Here is a 12,076-nt window from a genome sequence, read left to right as displayed (position 1 = left end):
TTTGACTTGTTGAAAAACAATTTAGAAGCTTCAATGCCCAGAACGCGCAAAGCATCTCCGAGCCGTTCCAGGACTCCTCCTGGTCCGGGAGGAGGTCCATACCTCTCCTGGCACTAGTTCTTCCCAGTCTGGCAGCTCGGCTTGCTGGGAAGGCATCCACACCCCTCTCCCTCCCAAGCAGCCTCTTAGACCGTTTTCAGGACGGCCAAATCCATCTGACTACTTGCAAAACTCTGGTTGCGATGGTATTTTCAAGCCTGGCAGCAAGCATTTTCCACCCAAATGCTGGAGCACAGCGCCGGGCTCTAGCAAGTCAGTTCTCACGTGGAAGCAGGAGATACCACAAAGAATTACATCTTCTGGAGTTTTTACAAATGATGCACCTGACTCTGCCAGAATGGAGACAGACCAAGTATGACGTGTTTGCTTACGGGGCAGAGGCTGCGAACATCCGGCAAAGCAGTGCTGGCTGCTGGATGATAAAGGGGCATCTTTAAGGTGAAAGGAGACTTACTGCTGAGTGGCTGGCACTCGAGAAGTGGCATTTCTGAATAAGCATCGCATAACCAGCGGAGCGCTTTGTCAGCAGTGAAAAGGATGGCAATGCGTTTGTCTGATGGACTATTCTGATATAACGAGATTAGCACGGAAAATAGAAACATGATAGCGTGCCATGATGCTACACGATTCAATAAAAGTGGTTTCTTCTTAGAAGACCAGGCCTGGGTTTTATCTTTAGCCCTAGAAATCGAACTCTGTGCCCTTCAGCTCTCTTTGGGGGGCAGAGGCAGGACACGGATGGGAACAGAAGGAGCTCTACAAGGGAACAGGAGCTGAGGACCCTTGGGTCAGGATCGGCCGTGTCCCCACGGGGCTGCGAGCCAGCGTTTCTCACTATGGAGGACAAACGAAAGGTGACACTTGTCTTGGGCTGGTGGGCAGAGAGAGACTCATTAGGGTGAGAGTCTCAGGCTTTGTTTCTCAGGCAAGACCTAGAAGAAATCGAAGGCCCTCATCGGCCATTCCACCCCGGTATGCGTGTGAGCACATCACGGGAAGACGGAGAAGGTGGACGTCAAGGAGAAGCCGGCAGTCTGCGGGCTCCCTGCCCCCGCCCGTTCCCAGCACGTACCCAGTAGAGGACGTCGGTCCAGCCCTCCATGGTGATGCACTGGAACACGGTCAGCATGGCGAAGGCAAAGTTGTCGAAGTTGGTGATGCCGTGCTTGGGCCCATCCCAGCCCGGCTTGCACACCGTGCCGTTCTGGCACTGCCGCCCGTGGCCCGTCTCCAGGGCACAGGGGGAGGGGTCGTCTTCTGCTGGGACATCTCAAATGGCGGGGGGAGAAGAGAAGGAAGCAGGGGGTGGGGGGGAGAGGGACGGGCAGAGAAAGAAGAGAGAAGTTAGAGAGAAAAGTGATGGGCGAGGCTGGTGGGACAGCAAACGACCCCAGCGGCAACAATGCAGAACACAGTTACATCAATGCCCCAAACACGAAGCGAACGACACAGGGCACTGGGTATTCATTTTGTGTGGTCATCAACTTAGAAGGTCAGTGCTTTCAGCTAATTGTTGTAAAACTGCTTTTTAACCTCAGTCATTGAGTTCAAAGACAGGAGGGCTGTTGGCTGTCAAATGAGCAATGAAAACATAACTATGACGCAACCACTCTGAGTGTAAAACATCCTGGAACGTGGTAGTGAGTCCTCGTCTTCTTTTTTTGGTGGTTAAGCATCTGTAGAAACTTCTGCTGGAATGCCAGAGTTTAGGGTGAGGTCATTGTTGACTGGAAGGTTCTTTCACGTAATTGGCCAGAGATCCCGCCCAGTGAGTGATGTTTTCTGACTCCACATGGGTCCGTGACGTATTACAAGATGCTTTACCAGGGATGCAAGTCACTTTACAGTGGGCGCCCTCTTGATGAAGGAAGGAAAATAAATTCTGATGGCGGGAAAAGTACCTACTGCAGGGCTTTATCCCAGCCCCTGAGCACAAATGCCACTGCGGTATTTTGTGCATGCTGTGTGCAAACTTGTGGACCGCCCTTTTCTCCAGCATTAGGACCTTTCAGAAGAGAAGACCCGTCTTGACCTCTAATCAGGACAGAGCGGCGTGGGTGATGGGGAGGGCGCTCCCCAGGTACGGAGCGCTCTCGGCTTTTTCAAGAAACAGCATAACATACCCCACGGCCGCAGGCTGTGCTCGGGCCAGGAACAGCTGCTGGGAAATTAGTGAGTGAAGATATTTGTCGTGCAGAGATCATTGGTAAATTGAACTAAGACTTGGCTGAGTTAAGAATTTCCATTTTGGTAAAATACTGAGAGTCCCGGTCCCAGCTGCGGGAGGTAACAACGTGGAACTCACTGAAGTTTGTGAAATTAAGGACATCGTCTTATGCTTGTAGGAAGAAACGGTGGTAAACAGAATGGACCTTAACTCTAACAAACAGATGACTGCCTCCGACTTCAGTGAAGATGTGCCCCCGAGAGAGAATTTGTTTGTCATCCCTCGTTTGGGGATTCCAGGCCACCAGGGTCCTCTCTGGCTTCAAATGTACCCAAGCAATCACGGGGCAAGGACCTCTGTACAGAGACTGTGGGTTGCTGGGCTGTTTCTCAGTTTGTGGCTTCAAATCGCAGCTGTTCAGGAGGAAGATAGCAGAGGAATATTAATCCTTAACTAAGGGGTGACTCTTAGGTAGGTGGACTGAGCTGAGTGGTTGGAGATACATGCTGACTTGTGTCCTCTTGGCTTTTCCCTTTCTGTCTCTTTTTTTTTTCTTTTTCTTTTTTAAATTAATTAATTTTTTCTACATCTTTATTGGACTATAATTGCTTTACAATCGTGTTAGTTTCTGCTTTATAACAAAGTGAATCAGTTATACATATACATATGTTCCCCTATCTCTTCCCTCTTGCTTCTTTTTTTTTTAATAAATTTATTTTATTTATATATTTTTGGCTGCGTTGGGTCCTCCTTGTTGTGCACGGGCTTTCTCTAGTTCCAGCGAGCGGGGGCTACTCTTCGTTGCGGTGCATGGGCTTCTCATTGTGGTGGCTTCTCTTGTTGTGGAGCACAGGAGCATGGGCTCAGTAGTTGTGGCATGCGGGCTCAGTAGTTGTGGCTCGCGGGCTCTAGAGCGCAGGCTCAGTAGTTGTGGCCCACGGGCTTAGTTGCCCCGCGGCACATGGGATCTTCCCGGACCAGGGCTCGAACCCGTGTCCCCTGCACTGGCAGGCGGATTCCTAACCACTGCGCCACCGGGGAAGTCCCTCTCTCTCTTTTCAACAGCTTCACCGAAATATAATTTACATGCCGTACAATTCATCAGTGAACACGGACAGCTCAGTTATTTTTAGTAAATTTATAGAGTTCTCCAGCCATTGCCACAATGCATTTGGAAACGCTTCCGTCGCCCCAGATTCCCGAGGCCCTTCTCCCATCCAGCCCTGGCAGCCACACCTGCTGTCTGTCTACAGATCTGCCTGCCTAGGAATCTCATATCGACAGAATCACACACGAGGTGGCTTTTTTCACGTAGCGTCGTGTTTCGAGATCTGTTCCTTTGCACGGCCGTACATATTACTGTGCGTTTATCTGCTCGCCCGCTGATGGACAGCTGGCCTGCTTCCAGGCGGGGGCCATTGTGAGCAGCTCGGCTTCTGGCTTGTTCCTGGCCTGGTGCTTTAGGTTGTATGCGTGTGTGATGACCAAGGCGCTCCCTGGTCCCTGAACTGTACCGGGGACAACAGTGTCCCCATCATTTCCTACTCTGGGGTCTAACCCCCAGGAGGCCTCCATTCACGTAATGGAACTCCAGTCATAGTTTTCTGTGACTTTTGACATTTTGAAATCTTTGGAGATTTGGATGTGAAGTTAAGTAATGGGAGACTATAAAAGGATGGAACCTGAAAAGTGAATCTCAGACCTGAGGAATACATAAGAAAGTGGAAAACAAGCACCTAAAAATTGAGAGTAGGTGGACTGTTAAGCCAAGAACCAAACAGGTCATAAATTCTGCTGGGTCTCACTTGCCTAGTGACCCGCTTTCTAGAATGATGTGTTCAGTCACTGTGACAAAAGTGCCGGGATGATGAAAGATGAGACAAAAGAGAAGGTGAACAAAATAGAGGGAAACTTGTGTTTCTTTTTCTCCGGCCTTGCTTTCTAGTGCAATAAAGGTGCTGCTAATCTCTGCACTGTGACTGCTAATCCGGTAGTTTCCCCTGCATCTCAACTCCTGAAAACAGGCGGAAGTGAGGAAAAGGTGTTTCCCCTGCATCTCAACTCCTGAAAACAGGCGGAAGTGAGGAAAAGGTGAAGGCTGCCACAGGGAGTTCTGAGCGTCCTCAAGGAAGGAAAACGTACTTGAGGGGCTTTACAAATGTACGTTGAAAAGAAAACGGCGTCCAGGGGACGTGATCTCATTAATAAAAGAGAGAGGATGAGGTTCAGAAAGATGGTCTACAGGATCAAGTGCCACTCTGCTATTTTAAATGTGTCTTGAGCAACAATAAAAAGAAGATTTGAGAACAATTAAGGGGCAATAATTATCTGGTAAAAATAGGTATCTATAAAAAGCACTAAAGGGAACACCCGACAGATGTGAGCACACGCAAATCAGTGGGTCCCAGCGACATGCACTTGAGGGTGAGGGGAAATTAGCTTGAACGTGAAGACGTGTTGGATTCTCAGCAGAGCCATGAATTCCCAGAGAGGAAAATGGGAACACGACGTTGGAGAAACAGCCAAAGCCATACGGGCTCCCCGTTTTAAAGCAGAAACGAAGAGAGGTGGGGTCATTCTGGAAAGTCCAAATTAAGTTTGTGGTAAAAGAATGGAGGCACAGATGAGAGAGTTTGGAAGTGCAGTTAATACCCAACAAGAGCACGAAATCTGGGAGAGCACCAGCGAGGGCCTCCAAGAAGAAATCGCCAAAGACAAAACCAATGACTTTTTTAGGCCCCAACTTTAAGGAGTGACTAGACTGCAAGTGATTTCGTTTCTGGGTTTCAGCCAACCAATTCTCTGCCAGTCTCAGGGGTAATTACTGTGCTTGGGAGAGCTATGCAGAGTGACCGGGCTCGGACTGCGACCAAACAGATGGGACGACCAGAAACAAAAAGGACGGACATATGGTGATGTATCTGTTGAGGAACAAGGGAGGCGCCTTGCAGATGCCTCCGGGATCGGGGGACATCTCCTCTCCTGAGACCACATCTGCAGGGGCTGGAAGGGGCAGCCTGGAGGCAGAACAACGGTACAGCGGCAGCTCCAGTGCTTTCTGGTATGGATTTGATAGGAAGCATGGCTCAAAATCCAAGGTACCCTAAAATCTACAAGTTCACAAAAGAATCCCAAAGTGTAAAAATAATCTGACGTAAATTCCATAAAAAAACCAAGACGAGGACTCACAAGCGCTTTTGCATAATCTAAGTTTGCAGAAAAATAGAGGAATTCACTCCGAAGTCTAAAATTAAAAAAAGACACCCATTCCAAAGGTGATGCAAACGTCTCCAGAACGCGTGGGGAGTGGTTTCAAAGATACGCTCTGGCCGTGCTGAGTGCGTCCGGATTCCCGTACACATCCCTCTTTGTCAGCGTTGATCAGTGTGTAGATGGAAGGGGCCCCCATAACACGAGAGGGTCCCTGGACGGCCATCAGACGCAGTTCAGATGCAGGCAGTGAGTGAGCACCTGAGTGCAGGGTGCTGGGCGGAATGGCCTCTGCAGCGTGTCCTGGGTGTCCTTCCCACGGGAGGCCGGCTCCACGCACAGAGAGGTCCCTTCCTGGCAGGGCTGACGGGGCTCCTCTCTCGGGAGCGCGTCCCTGGGCTCTGTCCTCGGGCACCCTGTCTCCCTGGGCTGATGGTGTTTCCACGATGGGGGCCAGTTCTCTTCCGAACCTGGTGGGGTGGGGTCGGGGGGAGGTAAACCCATCACATAAATAACCCGGGCTTTTTCTGGGAGGAATCAGGAGGTGTCTCAGGTGCATTTCCTGGTCTGCTTACCCTCAGGGATGGACAGTAGTGTGTTCCCAGATTGGCCACCCACTCGGCCAGGCCAGTTCTGCTCTGTCTCTTGAGAGCACGGAGGCCGCGGAAGGTCTCGGCAGGCCCGCGGCAGCCTTTCCTCCAGCCACCCCCATCCGGCACAGAGAAGCCCCTCACCCTGTTCATCACGCCCACCATTTTCTGGCTGTTTGAGGCCACTGAAGGCAGGACCACAAAGTCAGAGACTTCCAGGCGGTGCAGGCACAGCCCCCGTAGGATACTGCCGACTGCGGAAAAGCCACTTTGACTGCTTCCCCGTCGGATGGCAGAGACCAGGGGTGGTGTGGGAGCAGCTCTCCCGCTCAGCGAGGACAGACGCATGGAGGGCACGGCCACTCAGCACAGAGTCTCACCGCATCTCCCCACCACACCTTGGTGCGCAGGTGAGAGCCACTGCACCGCCCATCGCCCGGCTGATGGGGCCTTTCGGACCCGGCATCCCCGCACCGGTCCGAGGAGTCTGGGTCAAACGGGTCGTTGGCCACTTCAATACAACGGCATAAATTTTAGACGTTCTGTGGTGGCTCTGAAGCAGGTCTTAGAACGAGCTCTAAGGAAGCCACACAATTAGCATAAGTTTATTGTTTCTGGGCAGCTACAGGTCGAGCCCAACAAAAGGAAGGATCTGAATTAAAGGGGAGAATGTTATTCATTGCATTATTGGGTATTTCTTTAAGCAAGGCTGGAAATCTCAGAATTTTAACTGAAGTCAAGATCTAATTCCTTCAATTTTAAAACAGCTCCTTTTTTTAACGTGACAGTTTATTTTATATAATATGACCCAAGAAATTCTCCCTACAGTGAAGAAATGGTCTCCTCTTAGACTTGCCATCAAAGAAGTAGAAACAATTGCGTGAGTCTGTGACTACAGGTTTACAGTTCTGGTTTTTTGTTTCGACTGTGGCCACATGCAAACACCCGGCCAGTGCGTCCAGATCACTCAGATCAGGGGATCCATTTGGTTTCTGATTACGATGAATCCATTTCACTGCCTCCTGCATGGATGCTCTCCTCACCCCCGGGGAGGGGGGTCAAGTTTAATTTACTGCCTGGGCTGAGCGGGAGTGTGAAGCAGTGGACGTGAAGGGGAAAGAAGGTCTCGCAATGCTTCAGACAGATGCTCCCCTTTGTGCCCTAAGGTGCCAGAAACTAGGATGAAAGATCTTGTTGTTTGGAAAAAAGTCACATAAGTCGAACACGGCTAACCCCATGTGGGGGTTATTTTTTTTTTAAACGAGTTTTTGTGTTAAACTACTTCGTTTAAAAGCCATGTTGATCTCTGTTTAAATGTTTTCTTAAAGGTCCAGCTGAGACTTCAGTAGCTGAAGACAGCAGTTTGTCGCATGTCGGTCAAGCCCAAAGTCCAGTCCTACCGGCGAGAGCCCAGCGAGTAGCACGGCTCGTTGAATGCGCTGATTTATGGAAGGGACGCAGAAAGAGTGTGTCAGAGAGGACGGGATGGCGGATGCCCGAGGTACAGACACACCTCCTGGAGGAAAAGGAGTTTTCCTGCTGGCCGTCCTCCCCTCCTGGACTGGGGGCCCCGGACGGGAGGCAGAGACACCGAGACGGACGACCCAGGGCTGTGACGGGACAGCCACCAGCTGAGGGCGAGGCCTCCCCCCGAGGGCACTTTGGTGACAAGCTACACGGGGGACAAGGGGGCAGACACATATAGTCCCCAGGTTAGCTCCGATTCTTAAAATATTCAATGTTGGCTAGGCGCCTCGTTTAAAGAATGCTTAGCAGTGCCGGACAACACTCGTGTTTAGTTATTTTAACACAGACTCATTTTAGTAAAAACAAAAATTAGAACCGAGAGAAAAAAAATACAATCTTTGCCTCTCCTGGCCGTGGAAACGGAGGTGCTCGACGGCAGGGTCTCCCCAGCTGGCCGGGGGTGGACGGCGTTCCCCTTACCTGCGATGCCCTCCTGGTTGTAGCAGGTCTTGTGCATCTTCCCCATGAAGAGCTCCAGCCCGATGATGGCGTAGATGATAATAACAAAGAGCACAAGCAGGGCGATGTGCAGCAGGGGTACCATGGCCTTGATGATGGAGTTCAGAACCACCTGGAGACCTGCAACGGCAAAGCCGACTCTGTGCACCCACCGCTACTTGGAGCTCACGCCGTCTGCCGTGACCCTCTCCCCGCCGACGGGTCTCGCATCCCAGTTTCAGGTAAGGAAACCGAGGCGCCAGGTTACACGGTCAGAGTGACACCCCGGGGGAGCTGGATCCAGGTGGGCCTGACCCCAAACCTCCCCAGGAGCCACCTCCAGACGGAAGGACAGGAAGATGCTGTCCTTCTAAGGGCATTTCAGTTGGGGAAGATGGAAACAGTCCTAGAGATGGATGGCGGTGACGTTGGCTTCGTGCCACTGAACTGTGCACTTAGAAGTGGTCAAACGGGACATTTTGGCTTGCATCTATTACCACAATAAATTGTTTTTCAAGTACCCAGATCCCTTCAGGTAAAAAAAAGGGTAAATAAAAAACATTCTTTCGCAGCCGGTCTTGTCTGCACGCCCCGAGGGTCTGCAGACTTACACCACTGTCTTATGGGGAGAAGGACCCCTCAGTTATAAGCTGAACCATAAATATCAACCCAGAATGTCGCCTGTTTAAACGAGATGTTGCACACGGTCATTGTAAATGGTAGTTACCCTCAAGCCCCCAGGTCTACCCCAGGCCCCAGAAAGCCGTCCGTCAATGGGTGGGCGCTGTCTCCACGCCCCAGGAGGGAAGTGGGGGAGGGTCGGGCTCCCCTCCCCACAGCGGGGGCCTGCCTTAGACACAGCACAGCGGGACTTCCTCCTCTGAGTCACCCCCCGCGGGCCACCTTTTGTGTCTCTCACTCACCCACCAGCCACGGACACCCTTCCACCTCTCCCGCACTGCGGACGTCACCCCTGCTCACCCACCGCCCTCGGCGCTGGCGAGTGAAGGCTGGGCACCCTGTCCCCAGGCCCCGAGGCGGTCCCCGGGCCTTTGTGACCTGGAGGAGTGGGGTTCACAAGTCCAATTCGGAGAACTCGCCCCAGCCATTAAGCTGAGCCGGGGAGAGGAAACCAAATAAGAGAAATGCTAGAATAATTTCACCTGTGAATTAATGCGAGGGCTGTGCCACCTCCCAGTAGAACAAGATGCTTTCAGATCCAAATGACTCGGTTAATTAGCAGGTTGTACACACATCTGGTGAAGGGTGCGGAGCCACAGAGGAAGCTGACAACCCAGCCGCACAGCGACTTTTGGGGTGTCTGCTGGGGCGCTGCTCACGGGAGGAGACGGAGGTCCCCGGATCCGGCTGCCCAGACCACGAAGGGAACGCGACCAGGCCTTCAGTGCCACGTGGCAGAGAATGGGGGGGCACGGGATGGGGAGACCTCCTCCTGCCCTACAAGGCCCTGGGCGTCGGTCCACCCTGTCCCCCCGGCCCTTGCTCTCTGGACTCCTGGTCAAACAGCATTCCTTTCAGACTCAAACGTGCCATCCTTCGACGCGGGGCCATCGTCGGCGCTGTTCCCTCGGCCTGGAACGCGTTTCCGTAATTCCCTCCAACGTTCCCTTCTGCTCTCAGCCCAAGCATCCCTCCTCCGGGGACCCTTCCCCAGGCTCCCAGAGCAGAGACATCTCCTTTCTTACATGTCTTCTTAGAATCAGTTCCTTTGCTTTGGAGCATGAGTCTCCCTTGGGAATTACATGTTCATTAAGTGGCTTTCCAACATTTACACCCGGCTCCCACGTCAGGCTGAGTTTCGTGAACGCGGAGACTGTGGGCCCTTCTGGCTGTTTTATCGCTGAGGCAGCTCTGCAAACAGACAGGCGACTTTCCTGGGCCTGCAGGCCGGGCTGTGGAGAGGCCCAGAGGAAGTCGAAGCAGCCCGTGCTTCTGTCCACCGCTGGGGGCCATCAGAGTGGCCGCCGGACGCTCTGCTCCCTGCCATCCCCTGGGGTTGGTGGCCTCCCCACGCCCCTGAGCACCAAGGCCCGATCTGGGCCCCCAGGCTCCTTCCTCCCACTGTTACCAAGTCCTGCCAATTTGCTTTTGAAGTGTTTTACACAAGTATAAATACCGTTTACTATGTAAATAATATATGCTCATTACACAGGAGAAATGCTTATTATAGAGAGATTAGAAAGCACGGGAGCAGGACCAGAAAGAACTCGTCCGTCGTCCCACCGCCCAGAGGGGACCGCTGTGAGCCTCTCGGGGTATATTTTGGACACTTTGGCCCCTGGGCTCGGCTACTCGGTGAGCTGGTCTCCCCGCCGTCTGGTGTTCATGCAGCTGTTGGGATGCTCGAGCAGAGAGTGTCATGTCCTCGGCGCGAGTCCTCCTCCGATGCCCTGTCACCCGCCTCCGCATCCAGCCTGACGGCCCCTGACTCTGGCTCACGCCTCACTCTCCAGCCACAACCGAGCCCCGAGCTTCTTTGGCCACAGGCCTCCTCGCGTCAGCACACGCTGTTCCCCCAGCGGACGCTGTTCCCTGCCTGACGCACGGCCCCGGCCTCACGTCCTCTCGTCTGTGGCACACGGCAGGGACTCTGCGTGCCGGCTGCCTTCAGGAAACCACTCCATTCAAGGATCTTCAGGACACACCGAGGTGTGTCATCGGGAAAAGGCCGACTCGCGGAGTAGGAAGGGCACAGGCACGGAGGGGGCTGTCAACGACCTTCACAGGATTTAACCTGCTGTTCTGGGGAAGAAGAGCTGGCAGAATTCAGCGTAACTATGGGGATGGAGCCAGGACCAATCAGGAAGGCTTAGGTTCAACACAAAGACTGTCCAAGAAACAGACCTAAGGTGGAGCAGGGTGCTCCAAGAGGTAGTGAGCTCCCCGTCCTCAGAGGGATGAGAGCAGCAACTGAATAAGCTCTCGGAGGAGGAGCCTTGGTGGGGATTCAGCCAGTGGGTGAAGGGTAGCCTCGGGGCACCGAAGCCCCCAGCGCTCATCGACCTGTAATGAAGACTTATTGGGGGCAGGTGGATGACCCCAATTCCCCCGGCACAACCTGGGGAAGTAGGTACTGTCATTAACGGTATTTACAGAGGAGAAGCGTGAGTTCGAGAGAGGTTAAGTGGCCTGCCCATGGCGTCACAGCTGCTGGCAGGGGTGGGCGCAGGGCTTGGTGCCATGTGGCCTGACTCCAGGCCCGGGGCTGCACGACTGGGCTAAACGCCTCCCGTGGGCCCTGGCCCGGGGCTCTCGGCCTCCATGATCCGCATCTGTGAAGCAGTGGCACACGATCACGACACCTGCTGGGCAGGCGGGGGGCTCATCCTGCTGCCAGGGGGCGCCCCGCGGCCTCCGAGGCCCTGGCCGCCATCCTCACCGCCGGCCCGGGTCGGCACCCCAGAGCCCCCCCGCACGTAACTGGCTCTCAAGGCCTGCGTCTCAATGGCTCCTCCTCGGGCGGGCTCACAGAAACAGCTGTGCCCCCGAAACAGCTCCTTCTGTTCCCATTCCACTCAGAAAACACAGCGACTTCTCCGCACCCAAGTGCTCTCCTCTGACGGGCCGGGGACGGGGTCCCCGCGGGAGCCCTGGGGCCAGGCCAGCCTGGTAGAGCAGCTGCGGGAAGGTGGCCCGTGGACACGAGATCACTAAGGGCTACGCCCATGGTGAGCCTGTGTTCCGGGCCCTAAATCAGGACGTGAGACCAGACAAACACACGTGGACTTACGGGGACAACAGGACAGGGTATTTCGTGCAAGAACAGCGCTGGAAGATGTCGTTCTGGAAATCCGGTCTCTCATTTGCGGTCTGTGCAGGTGACCTCCTCTTAGGGGATGAAACACCCTCCCGCCCGGGAAGGCCGGCTGCCAGGTCTTCCAGGGAGAGGGGGCTCTGGGGAGTGGCTTCGCTAGATGCCGGGATTAGGGAAGGACGGAGCAAAAGCGGAGCTGGCACGCGTGGCCTTTCCTCTTCTCCCTCCACGTTGCTGTGAGGCCTGGACCACTGTCTGCATTCCCGCTGTGCTCAACTTGAGAATTCCAAGTTAGGAAAGACTCAGAGG

The 12,076-nt window shown here is 53.7% G+C and overlaps 1 protein-coding gene across 1 annotated transcript in view; it reads right to left on the bottom strand.

Moving 5' to 3' along the window:
- Positions 1–12,076, bottom strand: part of CACNA1C (calcium voltage-gated channel subunit alpha1 C) — a 465,996-nt gene that overhangs the window by 144,577 nt on the left and 309,343 nt on the right. Inside the window, 2 exon segments of the mRNA XM_032644404.1 lie at positions 1,133–1,329; positions 7,975–8,133. Coding sequence (XP_032500295.1) covers positions 1,133–1,329; positions 7,975–8,133 — 356 coding nt within the window.

This window comes from Phocoena sinus, chromosome 10, assembly GCF_008692025.1.
Source record: "Phocoena sinus isolate mPhoSin1 chromosome 10, mPhoSin1.pri, whole genome shotgun sequence".
In the NCBI taxonomy this organism is placed as follows: domain Eukaryota; kingdom Metazoa; phylum Chordata; class Mammalia; order Artiodactyla; family Phocoenidae; genus Phocoena; species Phocoena sinus.
This window is presented reverse-complemented; position numbering and strand designations above follow the sequence as displayed.